Raw genomic sequence first — 16153 nt, 5'->3', positions numbered from 1 at the left:
ACATGCTCAGTTTTCTTTTAAACATATTCAGACAAGCAGAGAGCCAAATCATGAATGAGCTCCCATTCAGAACTGCTGCAAAAAATATCCAGGAATACAGCTAACAAGGGAAGTGAAGGGCCTCTTCAAGGAGAACTACTAGCTACTGCTCCAGGAACTCAGAGAGGACACAAGCAGATGGTAAAACATTCCATGCTCATGGATAGAAAGAATTAATATCGTGAAAATGACCATACTGTCCAAAACAATTTATAGATTCAATGCTATTCCCATTAAACCACTCACATTCTTCACTGAATTAGAAAAAACTATTTTAAAATTCATATGGAACCAAAAAAGAGCTCAGATAGCCAGGACATTCCCAGGCAAAAAGAACCAAGCTGGAGGCATCACATTACTCCACTTCAAACTATGCTATTAATAGCAAAAAAAAAATTTGCAATTTACATGACAAAGTACTAATCTAGCTAATATACAAAAATATCTTAAGGATTGATTTTTTTAAAAATAGCCAATAAAAAACAAACAAAGGACATAAAAAGGCTATCCACTGAATAAAATAAACTCAATCTCACTCAAAAATTAATAAAACAAACATTGAAACAAGATTTTATATTTACCTATCTGATAAGTAAAAGTAAACCGTATTTTCAAAAGGTTAGATAAGAGTCATTGTCACCCACTTATTAAGCAAATGTCAACTGGCATATCCTCTCTAGAACACAGTACGTTATCAACAGAAAAAAAAAAATGTATGTAATTCTTTGATCCACTATTTCTGCCAAAGTCATACCAACACATGTATATGTACACACACACACACACACACACACACACACACACACACACCATTTCCAACATATGCAGGATACTTCATCCAATATTTTTTGATAGTATTAAAATCTAGAAATAATCTATTAGTTCACTAATACAGAATTAATTTTAAGTCAATATTTTCCTAAGCATTATATTATGAAGCTCTTAAAAACTATGAGATAAATATATATAAAGTGTTGATACAAAATATTTTTCTAGACCTATTGCTAAATGATGTAAAATGCCAATATTGTCAGACTGAATAACAAAATTTGGATTATGATCCAAACTATATGCTATCTCCAAAAGCAGCACTATAGTTAAAACAATACAGTGAAGCTGAAAATAAATGGAAAAAAGATAAACCATGAAAACAATAAGCATAAGGTAGAGCAGCTACATTGATATCTGATAAACTTCAAGACAAAAGCATTACCAGAGATGAAGACACACTGTAATAACAAAAGGCTCAAGTCATTGGAAAACATAATAAATGTCTAAGTACTTGAGAGTAAAGCTTCATCAAAATGCATGAAGCAAAAAATTGATAGAAATAGAGAAGAGACAATTCCACAGTCATACTTGGGATATTTTAACATTTCATTTCAGGAATGCATAAAACAATTATACCAAAAAATCAGGAAAGATATACATGATCTAAACACCACTAACCACCTTAACCTAACTGATATATACGGAATGTTACACCCAACAACTGCAGAATACACATTCTTATCAAGTGTATTTACCAAGAAAGACTACACGCTGAGCTATAAACAAGTTGTAATAAATTTGAAAGGATTCAAATTGTAGAGTAATTTTTATGACCACAATGAAATTAAATTAGAAATGAAAACAATAAGATATCTAAGAAACCATGTAAAATTTGGCAATTGAACCACACAATTATAAAAAAAACTAATGCATCAAAGAAAAAGTTCTACAGGAAATGAGAAACTATTTTGAATTGAATAACAACAAAAAAAAAATCAAAATTTCTGGAATGTAGCTAAAGCAGTCCTTGAAGGGAAATTTATAGCTCTATAGAAAAACAGTAGTTTATGGCAGGAAAAGAGAGAAAGGAATAAGATCAGCGTAGAAAGATACAACCTACAGTTCCAATGTAAGAAGCCAGAAAAAGAGCAAAGTAACTCCAATAAGAAAAGAGAAGGAAATAATAAAAATAAACCAGAAATCAATAAAACCAAAAACAAGTTAAAATTAACAAAAACAGAAGTATTTTTTTGAAAAGATTAACAAATTTGACAAATGCCTCAGTAAACTAGTAAAGAGAAAAGAAAGAATACAAATTACTAGAATCAGGAATGAAAGTAGTTGTCGCCACAGAATCTACAAAGATGAAAGGTAAAAGAAAGTAACACAAGAACAACTTTACACCAAATTTTCTAATTTAAGTGAAATAAAGAAATTTCTTTAAAATTAACTAAAACTGACACAAAACAAAACAAAATCTGAATATAAGATATATGTTTATATATACCTTATATATATTATATAAATGTATATATAAATTTTCATATATACGTATACATATAAATTTACACACACACACACACACGAAAATTTGGGCAGCGTGCAGTGGCTCACACCTGTAATCCTAGCACCTTGGGAGGCCAAGGAGGATCACTTGAGCTCAGCAGTTTGGGACCAGACTGAACAAGACAGTGAGACCCCATCTCTACAAAAATAAATAACACTACCTGGGTGTGGTGGCACACACCTGTAGTCTCAGCTACTACAGAGGCTGAGATGGGGGGATCACTTAAGCCCAGCAGGTCAAGGTTGCAGTGAGCTGTGATTGTGCCATTGTACTCCAGCCTGTACAAAAGAGCAAGACCTTGTCTCCAAACCAGGCCCCTCCAAACACACACACACACAAATTTTAATTTGTTATTAAAAACTTTCCAATAAAGAAAATTTCTGGCTCAGGTAGTTGCACTTAGGTCTATCTATCAAACAGTTAAGAAAGAAGTAACTACAGCACTCCACGAATTACTTCTGAAAAAAACGATTTTAATGATTTAATAATGCCTCATTTAAAGAGACCAGGTAACTCACACCAAAATCTGACAAAGGCATTCCAAAAATAAAATTCCTACCAATATCCATCATATAATTTCAAAAGGTATTAGGAAATAAAATACAGCAAAATATAAAAAGGATACATTTTGGCCAAGGAATATCTAAGAAATTCAAGGTTGATTTAACATTTGAAAATCTTACACGTAATTTACTATATTAAAAGAATAAAAGTGAAAAACCTTATGATTATCTCCATAGATGGAAAAAAAAGTATCTGGCAACATTTAACATCCATTCATGACAAAACAACAACAATAACATCTCAGTGAAATAGGAATAAAAGGAAATTTCCTCAATCTTATAAAGGAAATTGATGTAACTGATGAAAACTCCACAACTAATGCCATACTTCAATTTTTTTAGAAAAGCAATATTTCAAAGCTTTTATGGAAATCTCAAAGAATGTAAAAAATATATAGATGGAGACAATTTTTTTAACCAAGACTGTAAACTAAAAGTTATAAAAGATATATTTGAATATATAAAAGTTTAAAACTTATTAATCATAAATTATTATAAAGACAGACTAACAGAAGAGTAGAGAGAAAAGAATTCTATAATCTACAAAACACCTTATAAATTAATTAGAAAAAGACAAAGAACTCAAGCAAGACTCAGGAATAGACAATTCACAAAAAAGCAAATCTACATGTCCAATAGATTTATGAAAAGGATGTTCAAATTCACTAGTCAGAAAATACAAACAATGAATATTTTATAGCAACAAGTGTGTCAAAAATTAAAAAGAATTTATACCTGCAGACATTTAAAGACTCTCACATATTGTTGGTGGAAATGTACTACGGCCTTTCTGGAACACATTTTGGCCATATCTATTAAATTTAAAACTACATATCCCTTTGATCCAGGAATCCTACATCTGGAAATCTGTCCCACAGATAAAGGAAAAAAAAAAAAAAAAAGGCACACGCTCTTTGATATAGCAATCGTATTCTTGAGAACCACTGTCCAAGAAATAAAATTCCTACTACATAAGGACATGTATAACAGGATGCTATTGTAGCAATGTTTGTGGTAGGACAATAATGGAAACAAATACCACTGATATGAAAATTAATGAATAAATTATAGTATAACTATCCCATTTCTCACTCGGTATGCATCACAAAGATTTATTTAGATCTTTACTGAGTAACTTGGAATCATGTTTCCATGGAGTATTATTGAGTGAGAAAGATAAGCAGAAAAGCAAGCCATTAAAGTGATAAAACAAATAAAGATTACAAAAAAAGCTCTGCTTTTATTTCTGTCTGCTGTATCATATTGTAGAAGATAAATACGATAGACTATTAAGATGGGTTGGCCTTTCAGTCATCAAGACTGACGGAAGGCCTATGTGTGGGAAATGCGTAGACCCCAGTCAAGAAAAAAAAAAAACTTTAAAAAACAGGTAAATAATGCTAGGTGCAGTGGTTCACACCTATAATCACAGCACTTTGGGAGGTAGGAGAATCGCTTGAGCCAGGAATTTGAGATCCGCCTAAGCAACAAAATAAGATCCCTTCTCTGCAAAAAATTTATTTAAAAAAATTTAAATAGGTAAATAATTACATTCATGATATAAAAACTCAAGTAAAATTATGTATTTGTTTATATACCAAATGAATTAAATTAAAATTTATCTTATAAAAAGCTCACAACATGGTCCTTGGAAACCTTTTTACTTTAATCTCAATCTTAAATTAGAAGTTCTGCAATTTAATCTTGATTTTCAAGTTCTTTTCCTCTACATAGACAAACAAAAGAACCTCCAGTCTGTCTTCCTATCGGAATTAAGTTTTAATTATTATCTAAGTAGATAATAATGTCTGATTCTGACAATGATCCTGAAAGAAATATCACAAAATCTGTCACAAAGCTAAGGAAAGAGAACAAGTGTATACACAACATCACTTGGCCATATCCTTCCATGGAGCTTGCTCTGGAACGCCAACCAGCTTTTTCCTCACCAAGGAGGTAATCTGCACTATATATAGTGCATGAAATCAGAGATAGTAAAGTTAGATTTAATGTTCAGTATTAAATGCTGCTGACATCTCAATGTAAATCTAAACTCAATAAAGTTCTTCAATTAGAAACATTTTACTAAAATCGAGTCATTTTTTAAAATAATGTCATAGATTCACATCTCTAGAAAAATAAACGTTCCTAACTTTTATTCTAAAGGGTCTGAAGGCAAGGAGAACAACAATCAAATTTTTAGGTAATTTCCAAATTCCAACATTATGATGAATAAATTTTACTAGGAGAAAAAATGAACAGAACAAATTTCAGTCAGCATAAATTACTTAAACGCAAGTTCAAATATGCTGACATTATTCAAATGTTAATTGTGTATCTTTACATAATTTATAAAGTTGTCCAAAGAAAACATTTCATCTATTTCTATGTAAAAAACCAATGTTTTCAATTAGAATAAAACAGATTATAAAGAATAATGCTTAAGAGTTCACTTTGAACTTCAATAGCATAGATGCTACAATAAAAACCCCGCAGTCAACATCATGAATTATGTCTTTATCTTTAATATGACATTCAGCAATAGGAAGTCCTCATTTCTAGGTATATTATTTTCTATTTTCACTTAGAAGATCAGCAGGTGGTATATAAAAAGAAAAACAGGGGGAATGTACTTTGACCCTATTCTAGCACTAAATGGAAACAAATAAGCAAATAAAAGAAACAAATACTGTATACCATACAGGTGAAGAAGAGAAATCTAGACTTAGAGAAACAAGTGGTAAAAACTGCAATGAAGTTAAGACAGTTAACCTGTTTCAAAGTAAAGGACATATTTTAAAAATCAGAAAATGTTTTAAAGAAACACATTTATGCATATACACAGAAGAAAATAAAGATTATATATAGAGGAAAAACAATATAAGTCTTTAAAAAATGTGGGGGTGACTCATTAGAAATTTCTAAGACTAAAAAGGTCAAAATAATTCTTCCAGAATAAGAATACCCATATAGAGTTACCTTTTCAAATTCACCATTGCCCAAGGAATCCCAGTAGGTGTGTTAAAGGCAGGAAGGAGTTTCTCAGCCAATTGCACTGCTTTAATCTTGAATATCTGAGATTTAAAACATGAATATTCATAAATGATAGCCATTAGGAGGCATTTACTTATTGCGCTCTCTCTCTCTCATAGTATACATAGCACAAGGTACTGGGTACACGGGAGCACAGGGTAGGAAAAAGCATCTCATTGGTACTATGCAGCATCTGGCAATCAGAGAATATGTTTGTAAACTGGATACTAAGGAAAGCTAACCATTCAAAGGCCTGAAACTACAACTAATTGAAAAGGAAGGACATAGTTTTGGTGTTGATAGTCTATTTTCAGCTGGCAAAAAATGTAAGAAGAAACATTAGGCTCTGGATTTTTCATCCAAGGTAAACAGGTTTAGTTCAAAATATAAGCAAAAGAGGTAACTTAATTTGCATAAATGCCCTTAAGTTACTCTGAACATGTTATGTTTCAAAATTTTCCATCAAGGTTTAATCATATTATTTAAAAAAAGGAAAGAAAACATTTGAGTTCACATGCTAAGTTTACTTTGAGAGTTATAAACGCTTCATTTGTCAGTCCCAATTGCTGCTTTTTTGATATCCAAAATTAATTGCCTAAATATCAGTGGTTTCCAAACTTTTAAAATCATATAGATAGTAAAATTTCTACTATTTTCTTAGCATGTAGTATTATCAAGATGTATATAGTAAAATTTCTACTATTTTCTTAGTATATCCCAACAGATAAGTGTGTGTACTTAATTTTAGAGACCACTCACTTACAGATTCCAAACTGTGACTGGGTCATAATGTTCTGTTAGGAAAAGTAGCACACTCTCCTATATGCGTCAAGTCTATCCCCTCTCAAATGGTCTGCAAATTGATTGGTTACTTAAAATTCCATCTTTTTACTGCAGCCAAATACTTTTGATAAAAGTATTATTAGATTCTACTAATAATATAATAAGTAGTTGAAGATCTGGAATGAATCAAAATTTTGAGTTAAGATTATATTATAATAAAGCATACCAACATTACTGGGGATAGAAAACATTAGAGAGAAATACGTACAAGTAGATAAGGAAATATCATAGAGGTAACGTATCCCCATTACTCTCTCTTTCATGCACTCACCTGCATTCACTCTGTCCCTCATTAAGATGTTCCAAAGTTCCCTCAACAAGGCAAAAGTGCCTCAGCAGAACTTTTAATTAGATATACTCACACATCTACAGTTTACCATTTCCTTCAACACCTACTTTAACATCAAAACTCCAAAGAAAAACATTATAATTTAAAGTCAAAGTTGTAATAATGTTCTCATAGCCATCTCATTAATTAGGAAAAGCAAATGTAAAATCAGTTCTCTCTTTATTAACATTTACATGCTAGTAAAGACAAGTTACCTTATATAGCAAATGATATTGCTTCTGTTTACCATGAAGACAAAGGAATCAACCTTCTTATCTAGGAACTAATATTAATACTACATATTTGTTAATCACACATTTTTGTATCACATCTTTTCTACATATAAAATTACAAGTGATAAAACGACCTACAAATATAAACTTTTTCTCAATAGAAAGCATGCTCAATTCACTCCCAGAATAAACCAATAATATATTGTCTAATTTTCAGCTAAAAATATTGTGTCATTAATAGCAATTAACATATAAACAGTTATAGTAGACAGGTCTAAAAGAAAACAACACCCTGATGTCATTGAGAAAAAATCCCTCACATAGTATGTAAATCTTAATTTATTCACAAATATATAAACTCTTTAACAATATATTTTAGACTTATCTTCCCTATTTTCAGAAAAATATTTTGGTAGGCAACAGCAAATTAGTTTTCAGTATGCAATGCAGGCAAATAATACAAAATCCAAACAGTATCAAAAGTAAAAAATTAAGTCTCTTTTTCAGTTCTGTCCCTCAGCCACACGATTCCTTTTATAACGCAACCACCTAGTAGCTTATTTGTATTTTGTGCCAAATCAGTTTCATGGTATACGTGGTTCCTGATCATGTCAAAGAAAATCCTCATTCCCAAACCCTCACAAAAACAGAAATTCTGTTGCAATTTACACACACTCAGAGTCTCTGTCTCTCTCTAACACAGAATATCACACATTCTGAACTTGCTTCTTTAACTTATTGTTTTGTACCTTGGAGAGCTTTCCAAAGCAGCCTACAAATGGCTACCATCTCATTCTCTTTGGTGACTGCAGAATTTCCTCTTTTATGGATATACTGTAATTTATTTACTCAGTCCTCTATTAATGGACATTTGTTTCTACAGTATATGGCTATCTAAGATAAATTCCAGAAGTGAATTTGTTGTCTCAATTAGTATAAGCATTTGAAATTTTGGTAAGTTACTACCAATTTGCCCTTATACGTTTTACTAATTTACATTTCTACCAGCAATTGATGAGTGGCTCTTTCATGATATCTTCGTTAATACAAAAGTTATCAAACTGTTGACTACTACCCATCCGATGGTAGAAAAAGGATATTAACTCTCATTTCTTTTATTATGAATGTAACAGATACTCAAAACCCATTCAAATCCTCTTTTAAGCATACCTTCATGTATTGCACAGAATGGAAAATTATACATAACATTTGCCAGACTCCACTCCAGCTAAGGGGCTAGAATGACCAAGGCACTGCCAAGTATAAACAAGTATGTGACATTTAGAGGGAACAAGTGAGCACATTTGAAGCAGTGGTCACATGATGGGAGGCTGCTTGTCTTGGAAGCACTGTGGTGGAGGTATTTGATTCTTCTGTGGTAGTTCTAATAGACGTTCTAGTGACTGGTCTCTAGCTTCATAGATACCATAGGGGTAATGAAGACAATAAAACTGGTACTCATCAGCTACATCCTACGCTTAAGCATTTCTCCTGGCTTCAGGGATTCAAGCGTGTAACAAAAGTATCTGATTTCCTAACTTTCCCAAAGATTGTCAGCTGTCAGTACCCTCAAATAAATCACTAGCTAAAATGGATTCTGGTTCCTGAAACTAGGACTCTTGACTGATAAAATGATGAAAGTAAATAAATTATTCGCAGGTTCAAGAGGCTCAAAAGTACTTAAAAGAAGACTTCCAAACATTTCAGTCATAGAAAAAAACTTTCATGTATTGATTGTATGTAAAATGTAAAACCTTCCAGTTATTTTTATCAGAATAAATTATAAGTAATGGAACTACACTAAAATCAGTCCTAGGTTTAGAAGAATTAGGATCAGAAGAATTGACCCTAGGTCCAGAAGAACTGGAAGAAATAAAATTTAACAGACACAATGTAGCAAGATTACGAAGAGCTTTAAAGTATAAGTAATGAAAGTCAGGTTGGGAGTGGTGGCTCACCCCTATCATCCCAGCACTTTGGGAGGCAAAGGTGGGTGGATCACTTGAGGCCTAAGGTTTGAGGCTAGCCTGGCCAATATGGTGAAACCCCATCTCTACTAAAAACACAAAAAATTAGCCAGGTGTGGTGGTGTATGCCTATAGTCCCAGCTACTCAGGAGGCTGAGGCCGGAGAATCACTTGAACCCAGGAGGCGGAGGTTGCAGTGAACCGAGATTACGCCACTGCACTCCAGCCTGGGCAACAGAGCGAGACTCTGTCTCCAAAAAAAAAAAAAGAAAAAGAAAAAAGTTAAGACAACAACACAATAGGTAACACAGAACCACTGTAGATTCTTGAGGAGGGAAGTGACATTAGGATCTATATATGCTTCTTATGCTTGTTTTATTTATTAGAGTACTTAAATTACTAAGATAATATTTTTGCAGCCTATTCTCAATCAAGCAGTCAATGTGGGAGTGTTAAATAGAAGTCAACAGTTTAGAATCCTCAAATGGTTCCCTATCTCACTCAGAGCAAAAGCCACAGTCCTTAAAAAGGGTATATACCTATATCAAAGATGTATCCCCATAACCTTCTATGGCTTCACCCCCTCCTTCATGCACTCTCCTTCATTCACTCTGTCCCTCACACACTCTACATCAGCTCCACTCACCTCTTTTGTTGTTCTCTAAGGATGCCAGGTATGTTTTCATTTCATCGTCTTTTCATTTGCTAGGCCTATTAAATGTTCTTACAAAAAATATCCTCACCTGCTAATCTCCTTCAGGTCTTCACACAAATGTTACCTTTTTATGGACTCCCTAACCACCCTATTTGAAATGTAAAATCCTTTATGCCCCATCCCACTTTATTTTTCTCCTTGGGGGCTTACTGCTAACAGTGTATGCTCCATCATGTATAATGACAGAGATATGTGCTAAGAAATGCATCATTAGGCAATTTTGTCATTGTGTAAACATCATAGGGTATACTTACACAAACCTAGATGGTAAGGCCTACCACACACCTAGGTTATATGGTACAGCCTATGACTCCTATACTACAAACCTATATAGCACATTACTTTACCGAATGTTGTAGGTAATTTTAACACAATGGTAAGTATTTGTTTACCTAAACACAGAAAAAGTACAGTAAAAATACAGAATACAAGATTAAAAATGGTATATCTGTACAGGACACTGACCATGAACGAAACCTGCAGGACTGGAAATTCTCTGGCGAGTCAGAGGATGAGTGGTGAGTGAATGTGAAGACCTAGGACATTATTGAACACTACTGTAGATTTAAACACTGTACACTTAGGCTACACTAATTTATTTTTTACAATTATCCTTCAAAATAATAAATTAACTTTGGCTTACTATAACCTTACTATATAAACTTTTTGGGTTTTTTTTTAAACTCTTTGACTCTTTTATAATAATGCTTAGCTTAAAAACACAAATATATTTTACAGCTGTACAAAAATATTTTCTTTCTTTATATCCTGATTCTATAAGCCACTTTCTATTAAAAAAATTATTTTTTTACTTTTTAAACTTTTTTGTTAAAAACTAAGACACAAACACAAACATTAGCCTAGGCCTACACAGGGTCAAGATCATTAAAATGCTCCTAGGAAATAAGAATTTTGCAGTTCCATTATAATTTCATGGAACCACCATCATATCCATTGTTGACTGAAACACAGTTATGTGGTACATGACTGTATAAGTGTATACACACACACTCTCTCACATATCTATCTTATTTATTCCCCACAGTAAAACATAAGACATGGGGTACAAGAATTTCTTTGTTTTAAATCTGTTTGTTCTCAATGCTTAAAACAGTGCATATAGCAGATGCTCAACAAGTATTGAATAAATTAAGACAAAAGGTGCAGAGATTTAAAATAAACAAATTATCTCCTCCCATTTCCATACCAACTCTACCCCCATAATATGTGATATTAACAGGCAAGGGCTTTAAGGACTTTTTAATATGTTCTACAAAAATGTTGGGATGATGATGATGATGATGATGATGATGATGACAAACATATTAACTCATAATCCTCACAACAAGCCAGTGAGATAAGTATTGATTTTGCCTCCATTTCGCAGAGTAGAAAAACTGACATAAAATGAGTAAGTAATATATTTCCCAAGGTCAGACAGGTAGTTAAGCAGTTAGTCTGAATTTAAACCCAGGCAGTCCAGCTCTAGAGTCCATGTTCTTGACCACGCACACACACATGCATGTGCACACACATGCATACACACACTCCTACACCTTGCATTATCTAATCTTAATTTTTATAGTTAATAAATTCCTCAAAAATATTCTATTAATTGATGTGTATACCTCTTTGTCTTTTATCTTGTATCTTCCCTCTTGAATGACAGTTTGTCTAATATAAAATTCTGGGTTGGTAGCTATTTTATTTCAGCAGTTTAAAGATACTACTCTAAAATCTTCTGACATAAATTGCTACTGAGAACTCCACTGACAGCTGTCATTCTTTTTTAAGTAATCAGCCCTTTCTCTTTGGTAGCTTTTAATATTTCTTCTTTGTTCTTGATTATCTTTTCACATATTATTTGTTCCATTAAACTCATCCGAGACTTCTACCAAATATTCTCTGAAACCTCTCAATGTACCTTCATCTCTCAACTCTTTTGCTTATTTTCCCTCTTTCACTCTCTATACTGCATTCTGGATAAATTTTTCAGTATCACCGTGAGCATGTGTACCCTTAAAGGCTAGATGGCTGTTCCTCAGGACCAAGTGGAGGTCACTGCAAAACTGAGGGTTAACACAAAGAGACAGAAACATATTCACACACACTTCCCTCTTAAAATGAAACTGCAAATAATAATTTTAAAACTCATAATGAAATCTAAGATTTTATTATACTTGCAAGCTAACAAGTCAGCCTGCCACAATTTCATAAATGTTGGCAGAAGACACAAGAATACTGGGTCAGAGTTAAAAGACTTTATTATTTATAGTAAAGTAGCAGCCAAAGCTTCAAGTTCATTCGCATTGACTGTATATGCCCCACCTCCATCCCGATTGCACTGGGATGATGCACAGGGCCCATGATGAATGCCTGCACACACAGCGGGTTACATTATAGGAGAACATTCAGTTTGTGGTATCTCTTCCATAGTAAGTGAAAGTAAGCCTGTTTATCCAGGGTAAGACATTACCTCATCCCTACAAGCACAATTGTGATTATACGGGTAAAGAGCAGTCAGGGACTTGCATTCCTGGTACATCTGGCACAAATGTGCAGGGAGGGATATGCTCAGGCCCCAATGTTGGATTGCTTTTCTAAGACTTCACATCAGCAAGGGGAGTCCCGTCCTATAGCAGCAGCTGGATCCATTTGGAAGTTTCTCCAATACTCGTAGAACCAGCTTTATCACCCTCAAAGACATCAGTAACTATCACCCACCCCAAAGACATCAGCACCAGCAATAACCTGCTAGCCCACTCTCATCAGAGGTCTGAGTTTCAGCTTTGGATACTCCTTCCTCTTAAAGTTTCTAAGTTTTACTAATTAAAACCTCTTCCCCATCTTATGCCAACCCTGTTTGCTTCCTGTAGGAGCCACCTCTGTGATTCCTATATTCTTTTTAATCTAGCATTTACCTAGTTAACAACTTTATACCTAATTAAACTTCACATTAAATTTTCTCTGTTCAAGTAACTAGATGGATTCTGTCTCTTAACTAGACTTTTGACAAATAAATAATCCATATATATATTTTTTTGAAATGGAGTCTCACTCCGTTGCCCAGGCTGGAATGCAATGGTACGATCTAGGCTCACTGTAACCTCCGCCTCCCGGGTTCAAGTGATTCTCCTGCCTCAGCTTCCCGAGAAGCTGGGATTACAGGCGTCTGCCACCATGCCCAGCTAATTTTTGTATTTTTAGTAGAGACAGGGTTTCACCATGCTGGCCAGGCTGGTCTCAAACTCCCAGCCTCAGGCGATCCGCCCGCCTCGGCCTCCCAAAGTGCTGGGATTACAGGCATGAGCCACCGCGCCCAGCCGATAATCCATATTTTATTATCTATTACAAAATATTTGCTTAGTTTAAAAAGTAGAAAAACTAAAAAATAAAGTTTAAATCATAAACACTTCCTCTATCTTGAACCAAATACTGTTAACGTTTTTGTGTATTTCCATGCCTTTTTTCTATACATAACATACAATTAAGTAGCTGGATTTTTATTCCACGTTTGGCTGCTACTGACATAAAAACACAAGTAACTTTTCCAGTTTTACAAAATTGTCTATTTTACTATATCCATATCCTCTCCTTTTTATTCACTCCTCAGCCTATTCCAACATGGCTTCTGCTGCCATCATTTCACTGAAATAGATCTTACTAAGGATTGACCACACATGTGAGCAAAAGCATTTTCACTTATTATTGATGAGTTCTTCCTTAAAATACATTCTTCCTTTGTGTTCAGTAATCCTATCATCTCCCTGCTTCCTTTGGTTTATCCTCATCTATCTGGCCTTTGATGTTGTATTTCTTGGGGCTTGATTCTAGGCCCCTTTCTCTTCCTATCCAAAATTGTCTCTCTAGACAATTTCACAATGTGCTTGATTTCAATTATCAGCTACCCAGCAACTGACTCCCAAATTTATATCTCTAGTCAATAGTTTTCCATTGAGCACCAGACCCATTACATGTCTCTACTACTTATTTTCGCTCAAATATAACAAAATCTCCTCAAACTCAAAATACCTAAAATTAACTCATGATCTCCCCCCTCTAATCTAGTATTCTTTAAGTGTTTGCTATTTAATAACTATCCTACCATCAATCTAGCACCAAAAACAGAAACCTGAGAGACAAAATCAATTCCTTCTGTCTTATATTCCCCTCCAAATATCACCCAATCCTTTTAAATTTATATCCAAAATACCCTGAAATCATTTATATCTCTCGTCTCTACAACATCATCTTAGTACAAGTTGCCATTATTTCTTGGCAAAATACTGTAATGACTAGCTGACTGAATGGACACACACACACACACACACACACACACACACAAAGCTGTAACTAACTACTGGTCTATAACTTGCTTTAGTCACTGAATATATCAAGCACATTTTTCCTAGTTAAAATATATCAATTTAGGTTTATAGTTGAACATTATCCTACGGTAACAGATATATCAATTTATTCAGTCACTCTCCTGTGGATGAATATTCAGGTCTTTTTCAAATATTTTCTACTACAAACAGTACTCCAATGAAACATCCTTTCAAGTATACCCTTGTGTATGTACTCTGTTACTTCTAGATAAGAGATTCCTAGAAGTGGGTCGCTGGGTCAGAGTATTTTAAATGTTAAATATTTACTTCACACAGCCAAATTATTTTCTGAAAAGATAGTATCAATTTATATTCTAACAGTTTATCACACATTTGTTAAAATGCAAAGTATACATTTAATTACATATTATACATACAACACAGGTACATTTTATTGCATATAAGTTAACTTCAATAAGGTCTTGAAAGTCTCTACCAGGCAAAGAATGTGGAAGAGTGAGAGACTATTACAGAGAGAAAATCATGATATAGCTCTATAAACATAGGGAGATAAAACAATGTGGTCTAAATAAATAGTTTCATAATACTGTGGTTTAATATAAGTGTTAAGTCCGGAAAATCTTAGGAAATAGTAAATAGGTCCCTCAGATGATCTCTTTTACAGCTTTTGACCTCTTTAGAAAGTCCTCCCTCTACTTTCTATGGAAACTGTCATTCTATCTGTCTGACAAACAAGAAACTCCATTCCGTCTATTACCTTAAAGCTGCTGCAAATGCCATATAATCACGTTTCCAAGCCTCCTCTGCCACTAAAGTAGTAAGCAACACGGCCTTTGTGTTATCACTCAGGGGCATGCAAATTAGGTTGTAAGGGGAAGTTACAGACAGGAGATGGTGGGAAATTCATTTAGCCATTCAACTAACAGGTAGTGGCAAGTTCATCTCATTTCCAAAAATTTTTAAGGTCAGTATCCAGTAACAGTGGGGCCATCAGTGCAAACTGCAACGTGTATGCGGTTAATAACAAATCAGTATTGCAATGGCATTCCTGGCTACATAGAATTTAGAAAAAAAGGAGATATACAACTGTCATTATTTGCAGACAACATGACTGTGTATCTCAGAAATCAAAAGGAATCTAGTCAAAAGGAATCTAGCAAAAAAACTATACAAGCGAATATGAGCAAGGTATTTTTCTTGCTTTCTTGCAATGCTAAGATTTTCAGTACAATGCTAAATGTAAACAGTGAAAATCGAACACCTTCATTCCAGATCCTTGGGTAAAAACACTTTAATATTTTATAATTAACATACAGTTTGCTGTAGAGTTTTCGTAGGTGTCCCTTATCAGAATGAAAAATAATAATTACCTTCTAGTACAGGCTGAGTAGCCCTTATCTGTAACGCTTAGAACCAGAAATGTTTCCAATTTTGGATTTTTTTAAATTTTGAATTATTTGCACTACACCAATTTAGCATCTCTAGTCTGAAATCCTGAACACTACAACGAGCATTTCCCTTGCGCTCCATGTTGGTGTTCAAAAAGTTTAGGATTTTGGAGCATTTCAGGTTTTTGGATTGAGAATAATCACGCTGTACTAGTTTACTGAGAGATTTTCATCATGAATGGGTGTTGCATCTTGTCAAATGCTTTTACTAAATTTATTGCAATAATTACACGATTTTTCTCCTTTATTCTGTTAATTAATATGATTAATTACATTAACGGCTTTTTCAAATGTTTA

The 16153-nt window shown here is 33.7% G+C and overlaps 1 protein-coding gene across 3 annotated transcripts in view; it reads right to left on the bottom strand.

The window, feature by feature from the left end:
• The window catches only part of MAN1A2 (mannosidase alpha class 1A member 2), a 168260-nt gene that overhangs the window by 88568 nt on the left and 63539 nt on the right, over window positions 1–16153 (bottom strand). For all 3 annotated transcript variants that reach the window (XM_017946193.3, XM_017946194.3, XM_021922698.2), the window contains one exon: window positions 5920–6014. In XM_017946193.3, the coding sequence (XP_017801682.1) occupies window positions 5920–6014 (95 nt within the window). The remainder of the gene's footprint in view (window positions 1–5919; window positions 6015–16153) is intronic.

The sequence above is a fragment of the Papio anubis genome, chromosome 1 (genome assembly GCF_008728515.1).
Source record: "Papio anubis isolate 15944 chromosome 1, Panubis1.0, whole genome shotgun sequence".
Classification (NCBI taxonomy): Eukaryota; Metazoa; Chordata; class Mammalia; order Primates; family Cercopithecidae; genus Papio; species Papio anubis.
This window is presented reverse-complemented; position numbering and strand designations above follow the sequence as displayed.